This window comes from Lineus longissimus, chromosome 6, assembly GCF_910592395.1.
Source record: "Lineus longissimus chromosome 6, tnLinLong1.2, whole genome shotgun sequence".
Lineage (NCBI taxonomy): Eukaryota > Metazoa > Nemertea > Pilidiophora > Heteronemertea > Lineidae > Lineus > Lineus longissimus.
Genome location: NC_088313.1, coordinates 19,099,471 through 19,113,798, shown reverse-complemented (window position 1 = coordinate 19,113,798; position 14,328 = coordinate 19,099,471). Strand labels below are relative to the sequence as shown.

Genomic DNA, 14,328 nt, shown 5'->3' with positions numbered 1-14,328 from the left:
TCTAGATCATTCCTTTGATGTTGCTGCACAGCGGAGGCCGGGTCATCCAGAGGTCCTTCCAGCTACAGGCGATTTTAGGTAAGGCATGTCACAATTTGCCGGCTACAGGCAACATCCTTATTGAGTTGATTTCTTTTGGTCTATTATAATAGACCGACTGCCTCTGATTGTGCACAAGTTGTAAGGCATGTGCACACTGCGCATCGCTTCCAAGCATGTTCCCTTTCCTCCAAAGATATTGGCCTTTCATTGAAACAAAAAATGTCAGCGGGGAAGTTGCAGTCAAGCTCTATAGGCGTAAAATGTTCAGTGAGAAGGATATTTTGAACCAAAAATCGATTTACTCCCAGATCCCTTTGTGATACTGCCTAGGTCGTAAATTTAACATCGAAGTTGGTCGATATTGAATGATCGAGTCGGTCGAGCCAAAACTGACCAAGTAAGTTGGTCGATTGCGACTGATCAGGTTGGTCGGGTCATAGAAAAAATGACCTAGTGGGTTAATCCAGCACAACCTGCTCAACTAACCTATAGTCAACTGACCAATTGACCTGCACAAACTTAAATTGGTCAATTTACTATTTTCAGACCAAGTTACGTTTTCAGTGTAAAAACTCGATAAAACTCGATACATAACGTTTCAAATAGCATCCCTCACATTTAATCAACTATTTGGTTATACCCAGTAGTTCCCGCATTCAAAGTTATAATGGTGATAATGACCTGCACAAACTTAAATTTCTCAATTTACCATTTTCAGACCAAGTTACGTTTTCAGTGTATAAACTCGATAAAACTCGATACATAACGTTTCAAATAGCATCCCTCACATTTAATCAACTATTTGGTAATACCCTGTAGTTACCGCATTCAAAGTTATAAAGGTGATAATGATGATAGTGATAATCTTCGTTGTCTCTGTGAAACACATTTCATTTACATGGTTTGTTTCAAATATTAGAGCCGTTTAGACAAATTAGTGAGAATTTGAGTCGGACGTTTCCTTTACATCTCCAAAGAGAATGAAAATCCAAGTGTTTTTGCTGCTGCTCGTGGTGGTCGTGGGTCTGGCCAAGCGCCGTAAAAGCAAAAATCCCATCCCTCCGTTTGATGCTGCGAAATTCAAGGAGGAAATGATCAATGCTCACAGAGAACTTCGTAATACGGAACCAGCTGCTGACATGGCGAGTATGGTAAGTTGGAAATCAAGGGTTTTATTCTTTAGTCCCGGGGCAATTTTCATTGATGGAACTATCATGTTATTTTTCTTCAAGGCAACCCTTCAATACTTAGCCTACCTTGTTCAACCTTCACCACAGTGAACCCTTTCTCAAACTAACCCCCAATTGGAAGATCAAAGTGGTTATATGAAGTGTTCGAACATTCCAATCAATGAACCTGAATAAAAAAGAACCCGGTCTGTTAACAAGTTTAAAACGAATGCAAGACCTAATAAATCATGGTATACTTGTACCTTAAACTATGGCAACACAGATTCAGAGTCGGATTCGCTTATTAACTATAGGCCCATCATAGCCAAAGTTACAATCACATGTGTGTACGGAATACTTTTTAATGGTCCGAACAGCAACGACGACGCCATGGCAAAGTGAAGGGCTGAGCAAATTCGACAGATTTTGATTTTCTGTTTTAAACTTCCATCCATTCATTTTCAAGACATATGACGACGAGCTTGCTACCTGGGCTCAGAAGTGGGCGAATCGTTGTAAATGGGAGCACGGTCACCCCTCAAAAGAAAAAAAGGCCATAGGGACATCTCTCGGTCAAAACATGTGGAAGGGCGGCGGTACTAACTCAACAAGTGTCGGCAGTAAAGCTGCTGGTGCTTGGGCTAAGGAGAAGCAGAACTACGATTTCAAGAGTGGCAAATGTGAAGATGGGAAAGCGTGCGGCCATTATACACAGGTGAAAATTTAATTTCTTTATCTAGGCGGTAGGCATTCGCCGCACGTTACTCCGAGATCTCGTCAACGCTTCAACGTGGAAATAACAGACTAGTTTTATTGATATCAGCACATTATTCATACAATCTACTAAACTGTAAATCTTCATAATATGGTCAGAAATGTAGCTGGCTAAGTGTACATCGTGCTCAAATGCAACGGATAAAGCAATATCTTCATTACGTACTTTTTGGAGTTATAAGAAGGAGTGGAAAACATATTGAGAAAGAATAATATACATGATATTTTATGTCCATGAACTAATCCACTTCTGTCCTTGAAATGTTGCCGAGATTACGATAGGTTCAACTCAGCTTGATAATCATCTATTGTTCTCGTGTGACCCGTTATGCTCAACCTCTTCGTGCGAACAGCTTGTAATGCTGATATGGTGATATTTGTGATGGCTCTTAATCTTTTCAGATGGTTTGGGCCACGACTACCAAGGTTGGATGCGGCTACAAGTTGTGCAAAAATAAAGAGACCGGCTACCAGTATAGGTTTGTCGTATGTGACTACTCCCCAGCGTAAGTGTCATCAAAACAAAAGCAACGTTACGTCTGCCACCCGAGTATGGTCTTGTTGAAGAATTGATACATAGTGCTTTGAACATATAAAGTGCACACTGCTTTTCAATTTTGGTTTTTATCGAAAATGTTGTAGAAAGATTCTGAAGTGAGGAAAATTGTGTTCCGCAAAGAAAATGCGTTTGAATGTAAATCATTGCTGCAGATTTCACTAACTTTTAATGGAGAACCGTTTCTCTCAATAAGGGCAAGGGGATAGAAGGGGATAGAAGGGATGTGATTGGTATTTTTCCGAATACATGTAGTTCTTTTTGCTTTGCACTTTGATTTAAATATTTCCTTTTCAATCCACAGAGGTAACTATAAAGGAAAGCGACCATACACGAAGGCGTAAATTCAAGTCTAGGTCATCAGTCCTCGGCAGGATAAAGCACGGAGTACGTATTAGATTGTCACCAGGGAGGAGGAATTTGTTGTCTTAATTGTTTGGGTTCATTGTTTTTTGTTCTGGCTCGGATAAAGAGTCAGCCAATGATTTGTGGCCAATTCGGGGAGTTGCGCACTTTACACCCGCAGAATCGACTGCGCCTCTCATGTTTAAGTTGTGTCGGTGTTGGCTTAATAATTGAATTACTCGTAAATCCAGCAAGTCTTTTCTGAAAATCGGTCATTGTGAAGCCTTTGACGAAGAAAAAAAAGTTCTCGACAAAAATGTTATGTCTGATTTATCGGGCAGTGTTGAACCTCTGCATCCTTTTCAAACCAATTGAAAGAATTGTTAACACACGCATACAGGCCCGCATGACGTCCAATGGCTGTATGTTTAAAACCAATCCGGGTACACGAAGAACAGTGATGCGGAAATCATCTGATGAGATTTTAACATACCTACATGTAGATACTGGAAAGGAAACACCCTCATCTTATGCTACATGTACACATTATGTCAAAAGCATTCCACATGTGGACCACGACATTCCTTTGGAGAGACCACAGGATTGTCTTGGTCGGCAGGGTCGAAAGATGCAAAGGTTCACTTCCTGCGTCAAAGGGCGGATAAGTGACGTTGTCGGGTAGGACCAGGTACATTGACGCAAACAGGGTCAATGAACTATACCGTTAATGACTAATGAAATAGACATCTGGCGGATCGTTGATTCTATTGGGCAATGATAGCGAACCATTAGTAATAGCGGGATACATTAACACTGACAGAATATCACCATAACACAAAGACAAGTTTGAAAAGTGTCTACCCCGGTCAACGTCTCGTCTCGTTTGGTTACATGCACCGTACCTTGGCTGGTCACAGAATAACCTTGTTTTGCCTACTTTCTTTCATTGCAGGAGCAGTTGTCCTTGCATTTGAAACCAGAGTCCTTTTCAATGTCGTAATGATCTGAGCGGCAAATAAACATTATATCGCACAATATTTTAACTTATTTCATTATTGTCAACTATCAGCGCCGGCCCTGAAGCAGAATATAGCTCAAATGATGATCCTGAGCCACTGGTCACAAATTATCAATTATAAAGGGACCCCCCTTCTCCCGTAGAGTTGGAGAGAGAATGTTTCTATATGCCCTTGCAATCTCTGAGGTATTGAAGGTGATGGATTCCTATTGAAACGCTCCTGATCCGTCAAAATACGATACAGAAGGACACGTTTTCTGTGGAGAACATTTAAGACTGCTTCATCGGATACCTTCGACACTGACCTCGATTGCTGTTGTTTGAGGGATATTCCATAGATGGCAATGCAGTTATTTCCGATTTACATATCGAGCTTGGTTGTCGAGATCATTTTCGGCACTGCGAACCATTCATAGATGGAAGAGCGAAATCTCCAGTAGGCAAGGGAAGCTTTGGGATTCACATCTTATTGAATCGGCAACCGACTATCTCATCACATGTGGCAGTGTTGTTGATTCGTCCTGTTCGTGAAATGCCTGACGATGAGCTGCTTCTTGAGAAAGTTGGTTATAGTCCGCTGGAGAGCTCAATGCCAAGCAGGGACATAGGCGTAGCCAGGAATGTTAGAGGAGAGGTCATTTAAGAAGATGAAGATTTTAAAGACGTTTTCAGCAAGATCTTCCCCGTTGAGAATCACGATGGGTTTCTCAACGGATCATGGAATGCCACGAATTAAGTCGGAGTGTTGTCATCAAAAGCCCCCTCGAGGGTTGGTGAAGGACAATATACTTTGATGAAGACCGACATTGGCGTCAAAACCCAGCCTTCCAATTGGGCAGACCAGGCAACAGGTACAAAGCTTAAAGGCCTACCAAATATTAAGTCTGTACAGTAATGATGATTGATCTCGGTGGAAGAACATGAAGCCCCTCTCGATCCTTTGAAGTAATGCTGCTTCTAGTCGCAATAAAATCACTCTATAAGCAATGGGCTGCTTTTAAATTCGAACATGGTTTCCTAATTAGCGTGGCTAGCGTCTCATCACCGATGCCAACGGAATGTACACGATTGTTACACACGATCACCGCTAGCACCTCGGTTGTCATTGTCCCTCCCTCAGACAAGTGGTATCAGCCCACTACTCGTGAACACGGCTATCAATATTGCCGTTCACACGCGATACAGCAGTGCACACAGAGGACTTGTATACCGGCGCCATCGGAATTCGGTACCGCCGAAATACCACTGTGACCCTTGGCCTTTGATCTATGACTTCAGGCATGCGTGAGGAGGAGTATGCGGAATCGATCAATGAGAAACATGAGAAGAAATACACGCTGACTTGGACGGCGAAAAGTGGGTATTCTCGGGAAAGCACCACAGAGAGATATATTGTTGCCGTCTACTCTCGAAAAGCATCACTGGGGGATAAAGTGTTGCCGTCTTATTCAACGTCCTCAGCAGAGTGCTGCAGCATGGTTTCTTCGTGACGCAAAGCGCCGTCTATTCATCGTTACCTCCATTGTTGCACTTTTTCGTTGATAGACAAATTTTGGAGTTGTTGGCGTATTTTCGACTCAGTTGCGTTGATCGTGGATTTTTGTTGCCTCTTGGTTAAAGAGGAGGGTAGTGGAACTATTGCTGCTTCATTATTCGATCAGCTATCTAAAAGGCGACGTATTCATAGGCTATCCTGCGCTAGCGAATACGTCATCGGATTCGTTGTTGCTCGTTAATTGTTGCACGGATTCTTGCAGAGGATCGCAATGACCTCGGAACGGAAATACAAGTTCCTATGTTTCTCCTTTGCAGTGGGGCAGGTGTTAAGAAGACTGAGAAGAAGAAAGAAAAGAGGATCTGCAGCCTTCTTAAAAGGCGGGTCTTCATCGACAGGCGGAAGTTCAGGTAGGCATATCATGACATCATTGGCGTTTTCATAAGCGTAAGCACACGACTGAGGTTTTAGCCGATATTTTGTGTTACCTCGTCTTTTCCGTGCTGATTGGCTTAAACCGCTTAAGAGAAGTACTATTCCCCATCGAAGACGGCTGAAATAAAAGACTCAGTCTGACCGTTGTATCCTGCAATACGGATGAAACCAGGTCATTATTGGGTAGAAAAAATTAAACCATTGAAACTGCTGGAATTCAAATTTAGATAACACTGGCGATCTCTCGCCTCGTGATGTAACAAAAACGGCATTGACTCCCTTTCGAAACGTGATATCACTATTTTATGAACTATATTCGTTATCTTAATAAAATTCAATCATAACAAGAAGCTTATTTTTCATAAAACAAATCCTGACGACGTTCCATTACAACACACTGGTATAAATTTCAACAGACACAATAGTAATTTGGTTTATCCATATTTGCCTGAGGGGCCTTCCGTACATGTTCCCAATGATTATTCAGCCTCCAGTAATGAGCTTGTGCTGCATTATCCATGAGAGACACTGATGCGCTATGGCTGTAACAATTGTCATAATTATTATTTACCAATGTACACCAGTGTACATACTTAACAAGACTTGAAATGCATTGTATTTGAGTGTATAGAAAATAGATAGAAATAGATATCATTATTACTGTGCAAACAACTATACCCAGTATGAAGATATGGGAACAGGCGACACTGTGTACAGTTCCTTGAAACATAGATACTTTTAAATATACCTCCAAACAACTATACTAGCCCTTGTAAACTAAAGTCTGTTTGTGGTAGGTGTGTTTAAGCGGCCTGGGTTGGCAAAACATGTGGTCTACTTGATTTTGAAGTGGTCCCAGGGGTATATTCAATGAAGAGAGCCCTGGATTGTCTTGCCAATCTGGTGAAATCAAAAGGCTTAATTGAAACATTCAAACACACAAAAGGTGAAACAGTCCCCAGGACCAATGGGTAGAGTGACGACAGCGTCTCGTCAATTAGATAAGAGTATTGAAACACAAATCGACAAAGTGCTATCGACAAGGCGTCATTATTTGATATTGACAAATTCCTCATCACTGGTCTGATACTATATACTTTATTAGATTCAAAATTGGTCATCATTTTATCAGAATTCTTTTCTTGTTTGATGCACTATTGAGGCACAAGCTTTCAATTGGAATAATATCGAGCTAACTTTCGCGGCCCAAGCTACGGCTGAAGGTCAGATGTGGACAACTCATTGAATCAATTCTGTTGCTGTTGCCTGCTTACTATGGGTTTCAGCTAATTCGGATCATGTACTTGAAAGTAGTTAACATACACTTGGGAATGATTGATCTTACCATCAGCATCCAGAGGGCATTTTCCACTCCGTACGTCCATGGTTTATATATAGTTGCCTCAAACACCTATCACCAATGTATGAGAGGGATAATGTAAGCTTGGGATGTAGCTGAAACGCTCCTCCCCTATCTCTAGATGGTGGGAAGTCAATCTAAATTTGGAAAACGAGCTCAGAACCACTAAAATCGTGTTCTGGCCCAAAACGTCGGATTTGACAATGTCCAAGATCACACAATCAATCAGTAACTCATATTGATACATAAATCGATATGCTGGTGAGAAGGACGACTGCCATCGTGAACGTCATGTCCGCCCCTCAGTGTCAAATTATCAACCATCTTGGTTTGTCACAGCAAATCATGCATCGATTTAGTTTTTTCTCACTGATGAAAGATTCAGATATAGCCCGAATCACATATATTTTACTCGTTGTCTCAAATTCATCCATTGATTGATTGTCCGAAATAGCCACATCCTGTTCACTTGGGGCTGTTTCGATTGATTCTGTTATGGGTAGCTGTCGCTGAGACGACTTTGGGGTGCGTCATTGTAGTGAAAAGTTATTCTGTCGTCCAGGGAAAACATAGTTTTAAAACAGTTTATTAAAGTTGGCCCTGGTGTCTCTAAAAAGAAAGCAGATTCTATACAAAACCATGGCGTCAAAATCGTAGTGGTCTTTTTTTATCAGTTTCACCTTGAAACTGAAGGAAAATACACAAGTATTCTAAAGGCAAAAGTGTTGCATAGTCAATGCTTATTTGATAAATCGAATAGAAGATAACACTACAGAAAATCCAATAACCAGTTCTCCCACACCTAGGTGATAACATATTTGTTCAGACAATAGTGTACTGCGTCAGTTGCTTTGGGCATAATGGGCCTTTATTATTGTCTGTATCATGTGTATGCTTTAAGTATCTTTTACAGCAAACATTGCACATGGAATTTGTTTGGAATAAACCGGAAATGCATCGATTTTATTTCATGATCACAGCTTTAAAGTCATAGTAATCCACATATTGGGGTGCAGTAAGACAGGTTTTATAGGCTTTACAAAGAGCTACGAAAATCTACATCTCCTTTGCCCAGAGTGATGAGTTGAGTTGAACTAAAAACATTCCCAAAGGCCCTTGTGATCAAAACGAAGTACATGTATCCAAAAATGGATTATTTTCACTTTCTCTCCAATTAAAACTGAATACATATGAATATTGACATCATCCATGTGATGATGTGGGTTTTGTCTATCGATTTATAAGCATCGACCAAGTGCAGATCCATGAAATCCATACTCGACTTCTCAATATTTGTTATTGATATGCTATATTAAATCTGCAGAAGAGGGCAAGGTTAGGGCGTTGCAGTTTGATGTTCTTCATCAGGCTTGTGTAAAAATTGAGATTTTCTGTGTCTGAAAGAATTTTGAGAAATATGTATGTATTACTTAAACTGGAAGATCTGTTCCAAATGAAGCCGCTCCAAGGCAAATGTAGGCCATGACATTAATAATTGCATCATTTTAAATCACTATGATTTGGCAGGACAAGTGTTATTACCGACAACGTATCCGCGTGCCCACTCCTCTCCACCCCATTGAGTCGGATAGTGAGGAACCGACCGTGAACATGCTGAGTGCGGTATTCTATCCAAAGATATCGATCCATTTGGACATCGCATGATGTCACATCGATTTACTGTTTTCTATTGATTGAGACAAGTGGTGGCTAAATCTTTATTGATGTTCCTCCAATCTGATTTCGTGATTAAGGGTTTACTGATATCTCGTAGGTTTTGAGGCATGATGGAGTGGTTTTAGATAGTTGGTGTTCTTGAAGGATCATAGTGGTGCGTGTATCTCATGATGTGTTATTGTTTTTAAGCAATACCTTCTCTACTTCAGTATCAATACACCAATGACGGTAACATGATTCTGCAAGTTCGATAATCGTCAGAAATGAACAGATGTATATCATTTAGGGCTGTATATTTTCTGAAGCAATAGGTCAAAACAACCCATGCTGAGTTTTCCTAATAGTATACTATCATCTGCTTTATTGTGTATATGACAACAGTGCGCCAAACCCTTTATTTTCTTCTCTGTGGCGTCAAAGTTCACGCGGTAAAAATGCTAGTCACAAGTCCAATATTAAGAGTCATTAAGTTAGGTTGAAACTGGTTTGCTGATGTTGATTATGTTTTTCCCCTGATGCATTGGCTCGAAAAGGTATGGTGCAATTCGAAGCATAGTCTTTATCCGAAAACATTTACCAAACTACCCCCCACCTATGCATACTCATGAAATCGTGTACATGGTTAGGATGGGTCTGGTCAAACCTGCTACTCGTACGATTGTCCGATGGGAACTGGAAAGGGTTATTGCCTTGTAGACTGTTATAAACATACCACAAACTAACAGTTATTTCCAAATGAAATTCCTATCATGCAACAAGAAATGCCATCAATTGTAACTTGGGTAGCTGAACAAAAAAACATGATCACCATGATACATACTTGCACGGCAGATTTCGCATATTTGAGAAATTGGGTAAATTCGGAGGGGGTAAATTATTCTGAGTGCATATCTAATTGAATTATTTCTTCTTCAAGCTGAGTGCTGGCGTAATGAATGAGAGATATGCATGAAGTTGTCTGTGTTAGGTAACCTAATTAAGATACACACTGATGAAATGAACACTGATAAAGACGAGTGGAAGTACTGTATTTTCAAGGTTGGGACAAATTTCACCACTGCGTCGTCTGACAATTGTACAGAATAAGATTATTTTTGAACGAAGTTAAAATCACTGCTTAAACTAATAAGGACACCTGGCAACCTTTGTTGCGATATGTTGGACTGGGCATCTAAATTGTTAAAAGCGTTATTGAGGAACCTCTGTGTTGAGTGCCAACGACAAGAAAAAAGCAATAATTTACCAAAATTATGCTTTCGCATCTCTTTAACGAGCTCATGCATTTTTTAAAAGGTGCATTGCAGTATGATGAAGTGTTGATACGGTTCAGTTGGCTGCCTATCCCTCTTTACAAATTCCATCATATCTGTGATGCGAAGATTGCAAGCTTTGATGGATGGTTTCTTGATGGGTTGAGCGTATAAGATATTCATGAGGGGCTCGTGGTGGGCGCACATTATATGGACAGAAGTGTGCTGTAGTGCCGCCATGGTGATTGCGATGTTAGTCGGACACGGCCGGCTAACTTGATTGCAACATATCTGCATTGAAATGTCTTGTTATGCATGGATCGGTTTTCTTCAAACCGATCCATGACTCAGTTTGCGTCCCTTAGTCTCATTAGTTCTGGTATCTGTTGCCCTCTCATGGCTCATTAGGCGGAAGCTTGCCCAAAATCAATATCTCCTTCTCTCGGACTCGGCCTATGAATTACTGTCCTAAGAAACGACATCACATCAGCGATTAACTCTGGCATACTCCGGCTCCATGTTGCGTTTTTTTTTTACTGAGCCGAGGGGTCACTGTGAAAAATTGATTAGAGAGAGTATGGGTGTTTGGTCCCCTCCCAATTTTTCAAACTATCGCCTCGAAGATGCATCTCTCATGCAGTCTCCAAGATGCACAACTATTTCCCTGAACCTCTTTACCATTCTTGGACTGTTTTGCACATCTCTTACAGGAGACTTCTCGTACTGTGTTCCCCATGGTCCAGACCATCACTCAGCAAAACCAGTTCCTTGAAACTCGTTTCCATTCTTCTGACTACTATCGCCTCCGATCTCCACAGACCACCGTCTACCCCAAGATCTAGACCATCAGGAAAATTGGTTCCTTGAACCCCATTACCATTCTTCTAACCACGCGAACAGCAGAAACAGCTGCTACTGCCAAGACACGAAAACTGTCCCTATACATTGCAACCATTTCTTCGGGGAACAGTAAATAATCCTCCATTTCATTTGACCTTGCCAGCTAAATTATTGATAAGCACCAGTTTGTGGTAAAGCGATGTGGGTTCGCGCTGTAAGGATGAAACTCGACAGGAATTCCATTAGTTGTGCCTTCGAGCTATGCGGTTGTGGTCCTCATGGGGGCAGCAAATGCGCACCAAGCAATTTACTGTCTTGCTAAGAATGCCTCCTATTGGGATTTAGACCTTTTCATAATTCACCCTGACCTTTTGGTTGCTTGAAATTGTATCTGTTTGGATATTTCAACCGTCTTCCATTATTTGTCACCTTCGCTTAAGAAAATACTAGCGGAATGTCTATCTTACGTTTTGTTCCCGCCATGTGAATATTCCTCAAAAGTGTATTGTGGGCAATGAAATTTACCTTCTTCCTGTACAACATCTTAATTGTACTGAGAGAATAGGAAAGAGACCTACATCACTTATCTTTAACACGGGGCTGCCACAACTCATCCCTAAATCAATATATTTTGCCAATTTCATTTTCTTAAATCCTGTACATGGATATTAGCGCTGCACACGTGGCACTATTGCTAGCGTGACACTTCGCCTTATTCCTGCTATACCTCTCTAAACTTGTCCTTTATGAAGTCAATTGTCCTTTTTGAAGTCAATTGGTTTGCTGTGCTTTATGGTGTCCGATGTCTTTAGCCGGATGCAGAGGCAGATTAATTTAGGGCAGGTCCCTGGTGACTACTACATGACGCAAATAGATGAGGCGGATCAACTCTGACAGGCCGTTTTGCAACTCTAATGAACCGTCCTTGGAGTATTTAATCATGTTTTGATTGCGACCATCATTGTCGATAACAGATTATTTTGTTGTTGATCACTGCAAAGACTACACTCGGTAGAACACTGTCCCTTTTTAGCTTTTTAAAGATAGATGGCTCACGATTGGCTTCGTAGTTGTGATCATTGCAGACATAGACCGAACATGATGAATTCGACACTGACCTTTTAAATCTGCGGATAGAGTATAATGATAAAGTCAATACTTGTCTGCTACTAACAAATTGTACACTTTCGTCTACACATTGCGTACGTCTAAAATATCTGATCTATTGAATGGGAGTGAAACCGTTATTTATAAGAATATGCTGTGTCTTCAAAGATCTGCGACCAATATGGAAAGAGCAAATAATGTAATGTCATTAAGTCCATTTCCTCACTCAGTCGTAGAAGCATTGATTTTAACCTTTCCCCGAAGCCATCCCCACAATACTGAACGAACAGATTGATTTCATTTTTTCTTCAAATTTTCTGTGTATTGATCAAGTTTAACACTGCCCAACTTACGTATAGAAAAGGCTAGATTATTGAAGGCATGATTGATCTCGCAATCTTGTTCAAAGGTGACTGTCATTATTCTCCATGTCACGTCATTAAGTCTGATCAATGGTGTTTGACCAATTCATTTATTTTAAGAAATCAATATTAGTCATGAAAAAGGTAATGTTACACGAATTTATTTAAACTGATGATGCAGTTTGTACGGAAGCACGCACTTAATGCGCAATTAATATCAGCAATTGATATTTCACTATTGGTCAACACTCAGCCTTTAAAAATCTCAGAAACCATTTAAATTTATCATTTCAAAGAAAACTATCTTTTTGTGCAGCATTTTTTGCCTGCGTAAAAAAGAACGTTTAAACGCCTTCAAACCGTAATTTTTGCTGAGATGATGCTGGTTCTCAGGTGTATTTTCACAAACACTCATGAATAATTAAAACTGACTATATTCCTGTCTAATGAAGTAACTATGGTCTTAGTAGGACCAAATTATCCTCAATGGGATTCTATGCAGTGCCTCGTAATGCGAGTCTGAGATGGCAAATTACAGTAAAACTCAATTAACAGATGGTAATGTCGAAACGCATTGTGACAAGAGCAGAGAAAAGTTTAAAATATTCATACGAGCTTTGTTCATGTGGCATTGCAGTTGAAGTAAACATTGTGTCTATTGTTGCGGAAAAGGAAATAGTCATCCAATGATCCGAGCTTGGAGATAACGTTTTTGAATTCAATTTGAATTTGTTCACTTTAAAGTGGATCTATTTGTACTGTCTCCTGCTGTGCATCAACGTGTGTTTTCCTGTGTTGCTCAGTGCTCATTGGTGATAAAACTAGAAATAACTGGAGATTGTTAATGGACGTTCTGCCTCGCGAAATTTGAAAGAAACTAATTCTACATGGGGGCCAATGAGATGAAAGCTGCCGCAGCAGGAAACTCTTCAGGTCAGTAGTAAAATGTGAATTGGACATAACAATGATCAAAATCGATGTTTGTTGAACTAGACCTTTCCACATATCAGGCATGGTACTTCAATTCTTTCCAAGTTAAAGGTGAAAAAAACTTCCCTTTGGAAACATTAACATAAAAAAACTTTTGCTCCATGATCAATGGCTCGGTGCAGGTGACGGTTGGCGCTCAGAATGTGACTGTACATGTATATCATCGCTCAGTCTAACGTTGCATCTCCTTAGGACGTGATTGCATTATACATATTTTATGATATCAAGAGCGACCATGTCACCGGGAACATTTTTACACACTAACTGCTGAGCCAGGCTAGATTAAAGGTTCCAGTCGATGTCACCACTATAAGAAGCCCTAACCATGAACGAATCGAATCAACCTCCTGCGGATCATGTACAATCAAAACATTATAAAGGTTGGGAAAATTTCTCAAATTATTGATGACGTTCTTTAGCAAGTTATTAACTTCCTGATATTTTTTTACAGAAGTGGTAAACTTTTCAAATGCTTAGTAACATCTCTAAAACATTTGATTCGGACTCTGAACACTGCAGACAGAAATCTGTCTCACTGCCTGATTCAATGACTATGCCGACCAATCCTATCCTCATGGAAATCGGCAATATTATTTTAAGTCTCAATTTCAGAGGGTATGGTATGGGGCCTGATGAATTTGAGGTTTTCGCTGCTTTAAGGTTTCAGGTGTCTATTCAGCCTGTAAGACGCCGGGCGATGTAGCAGTACAGGCAGGTATTCCAACTATGAACTTAAAGTCAAGTTGATTGCTCGTAATGTCATTTTCCTCAATGATAGATAATACTACATAAGATCAGAACAAACGGAGAGAACAATCTGAAGTGTTTCCTCGTTGTCGCACTATATCAAAAGAAGCGAGAATGGTGAAGAACTACACGATACATGTCAAAGACCATGTCCCGTGTGT

The 14,328-nt window shown here is 40.4% G+C and overlaps 2 protein-coding genes across 9 annotated transcripts in view; both read left to right on the top strand.

Moving 5' to 3' along the window:
* Positions 1-3,921, top strand: LOC135489640 (GLIPR1-like protein 1). Of its 2 annotated transcripts, none has more exons than XM_064775075.1 (6): positions 1-78; positions 962-1,193; positions 1,678-1,926; positions 2,388-2,491; positions 2,846-2,928; positions 3,839-3,921. In XM_064775075.1, exons 2-5 carry the CDS (start codon positions 1,023-1,025, stop codon positions 2,883-2,885), a joined length of 564 nt encoding a protein of 187 aa, XP_064631145.1. In that variant the 5' UTR covers positions 1-78; positions 962-1,022; the 3' UTR covers positions 2,886-2,928; positions 3,839-3,921. The 2 variants fall into 2 exon arrangements, with proteins under 2 accessions (XP_064631145.1, XP_064631146.1); XM_064775076.1 differs by having other exon boundaries at positions 26-78; positions 1,022-1,193.
* Positions 3,922-5,020: 1,099 nt separating this feature from the next.
* LOC135489069 (Kv channel-interacting protein 1-like) overlaps positions 5,021-14,328 on the top strand; it is a 180,506-nt gene continuing 171,198 nt past the window's right edge. For 2 of the 7 annotated variants that reach the window (XM_064774196.1, XM_064774193.1), the window contains exons 1-2: positions 5,024-5,260; positions 5,717-5,809. In XM_064774196.1, coding sequence (XP_064630266.1) covers positions 5,173-5,260; positions 5,717-5,809 — 181 coding nt within the window. In that variant the 5' untranslated portion in view covers positions 5,024-5,172. Of the gene's footprint in view, positions 5,261-5,716; positions 5,810-14,328 lie in introns of all 7 variants that reach the window. The other 5 variants (XM_064774194.1, XM_064774191.1, XM_064774192.1 and 2 more) reach the window with 5 other exon arrangements.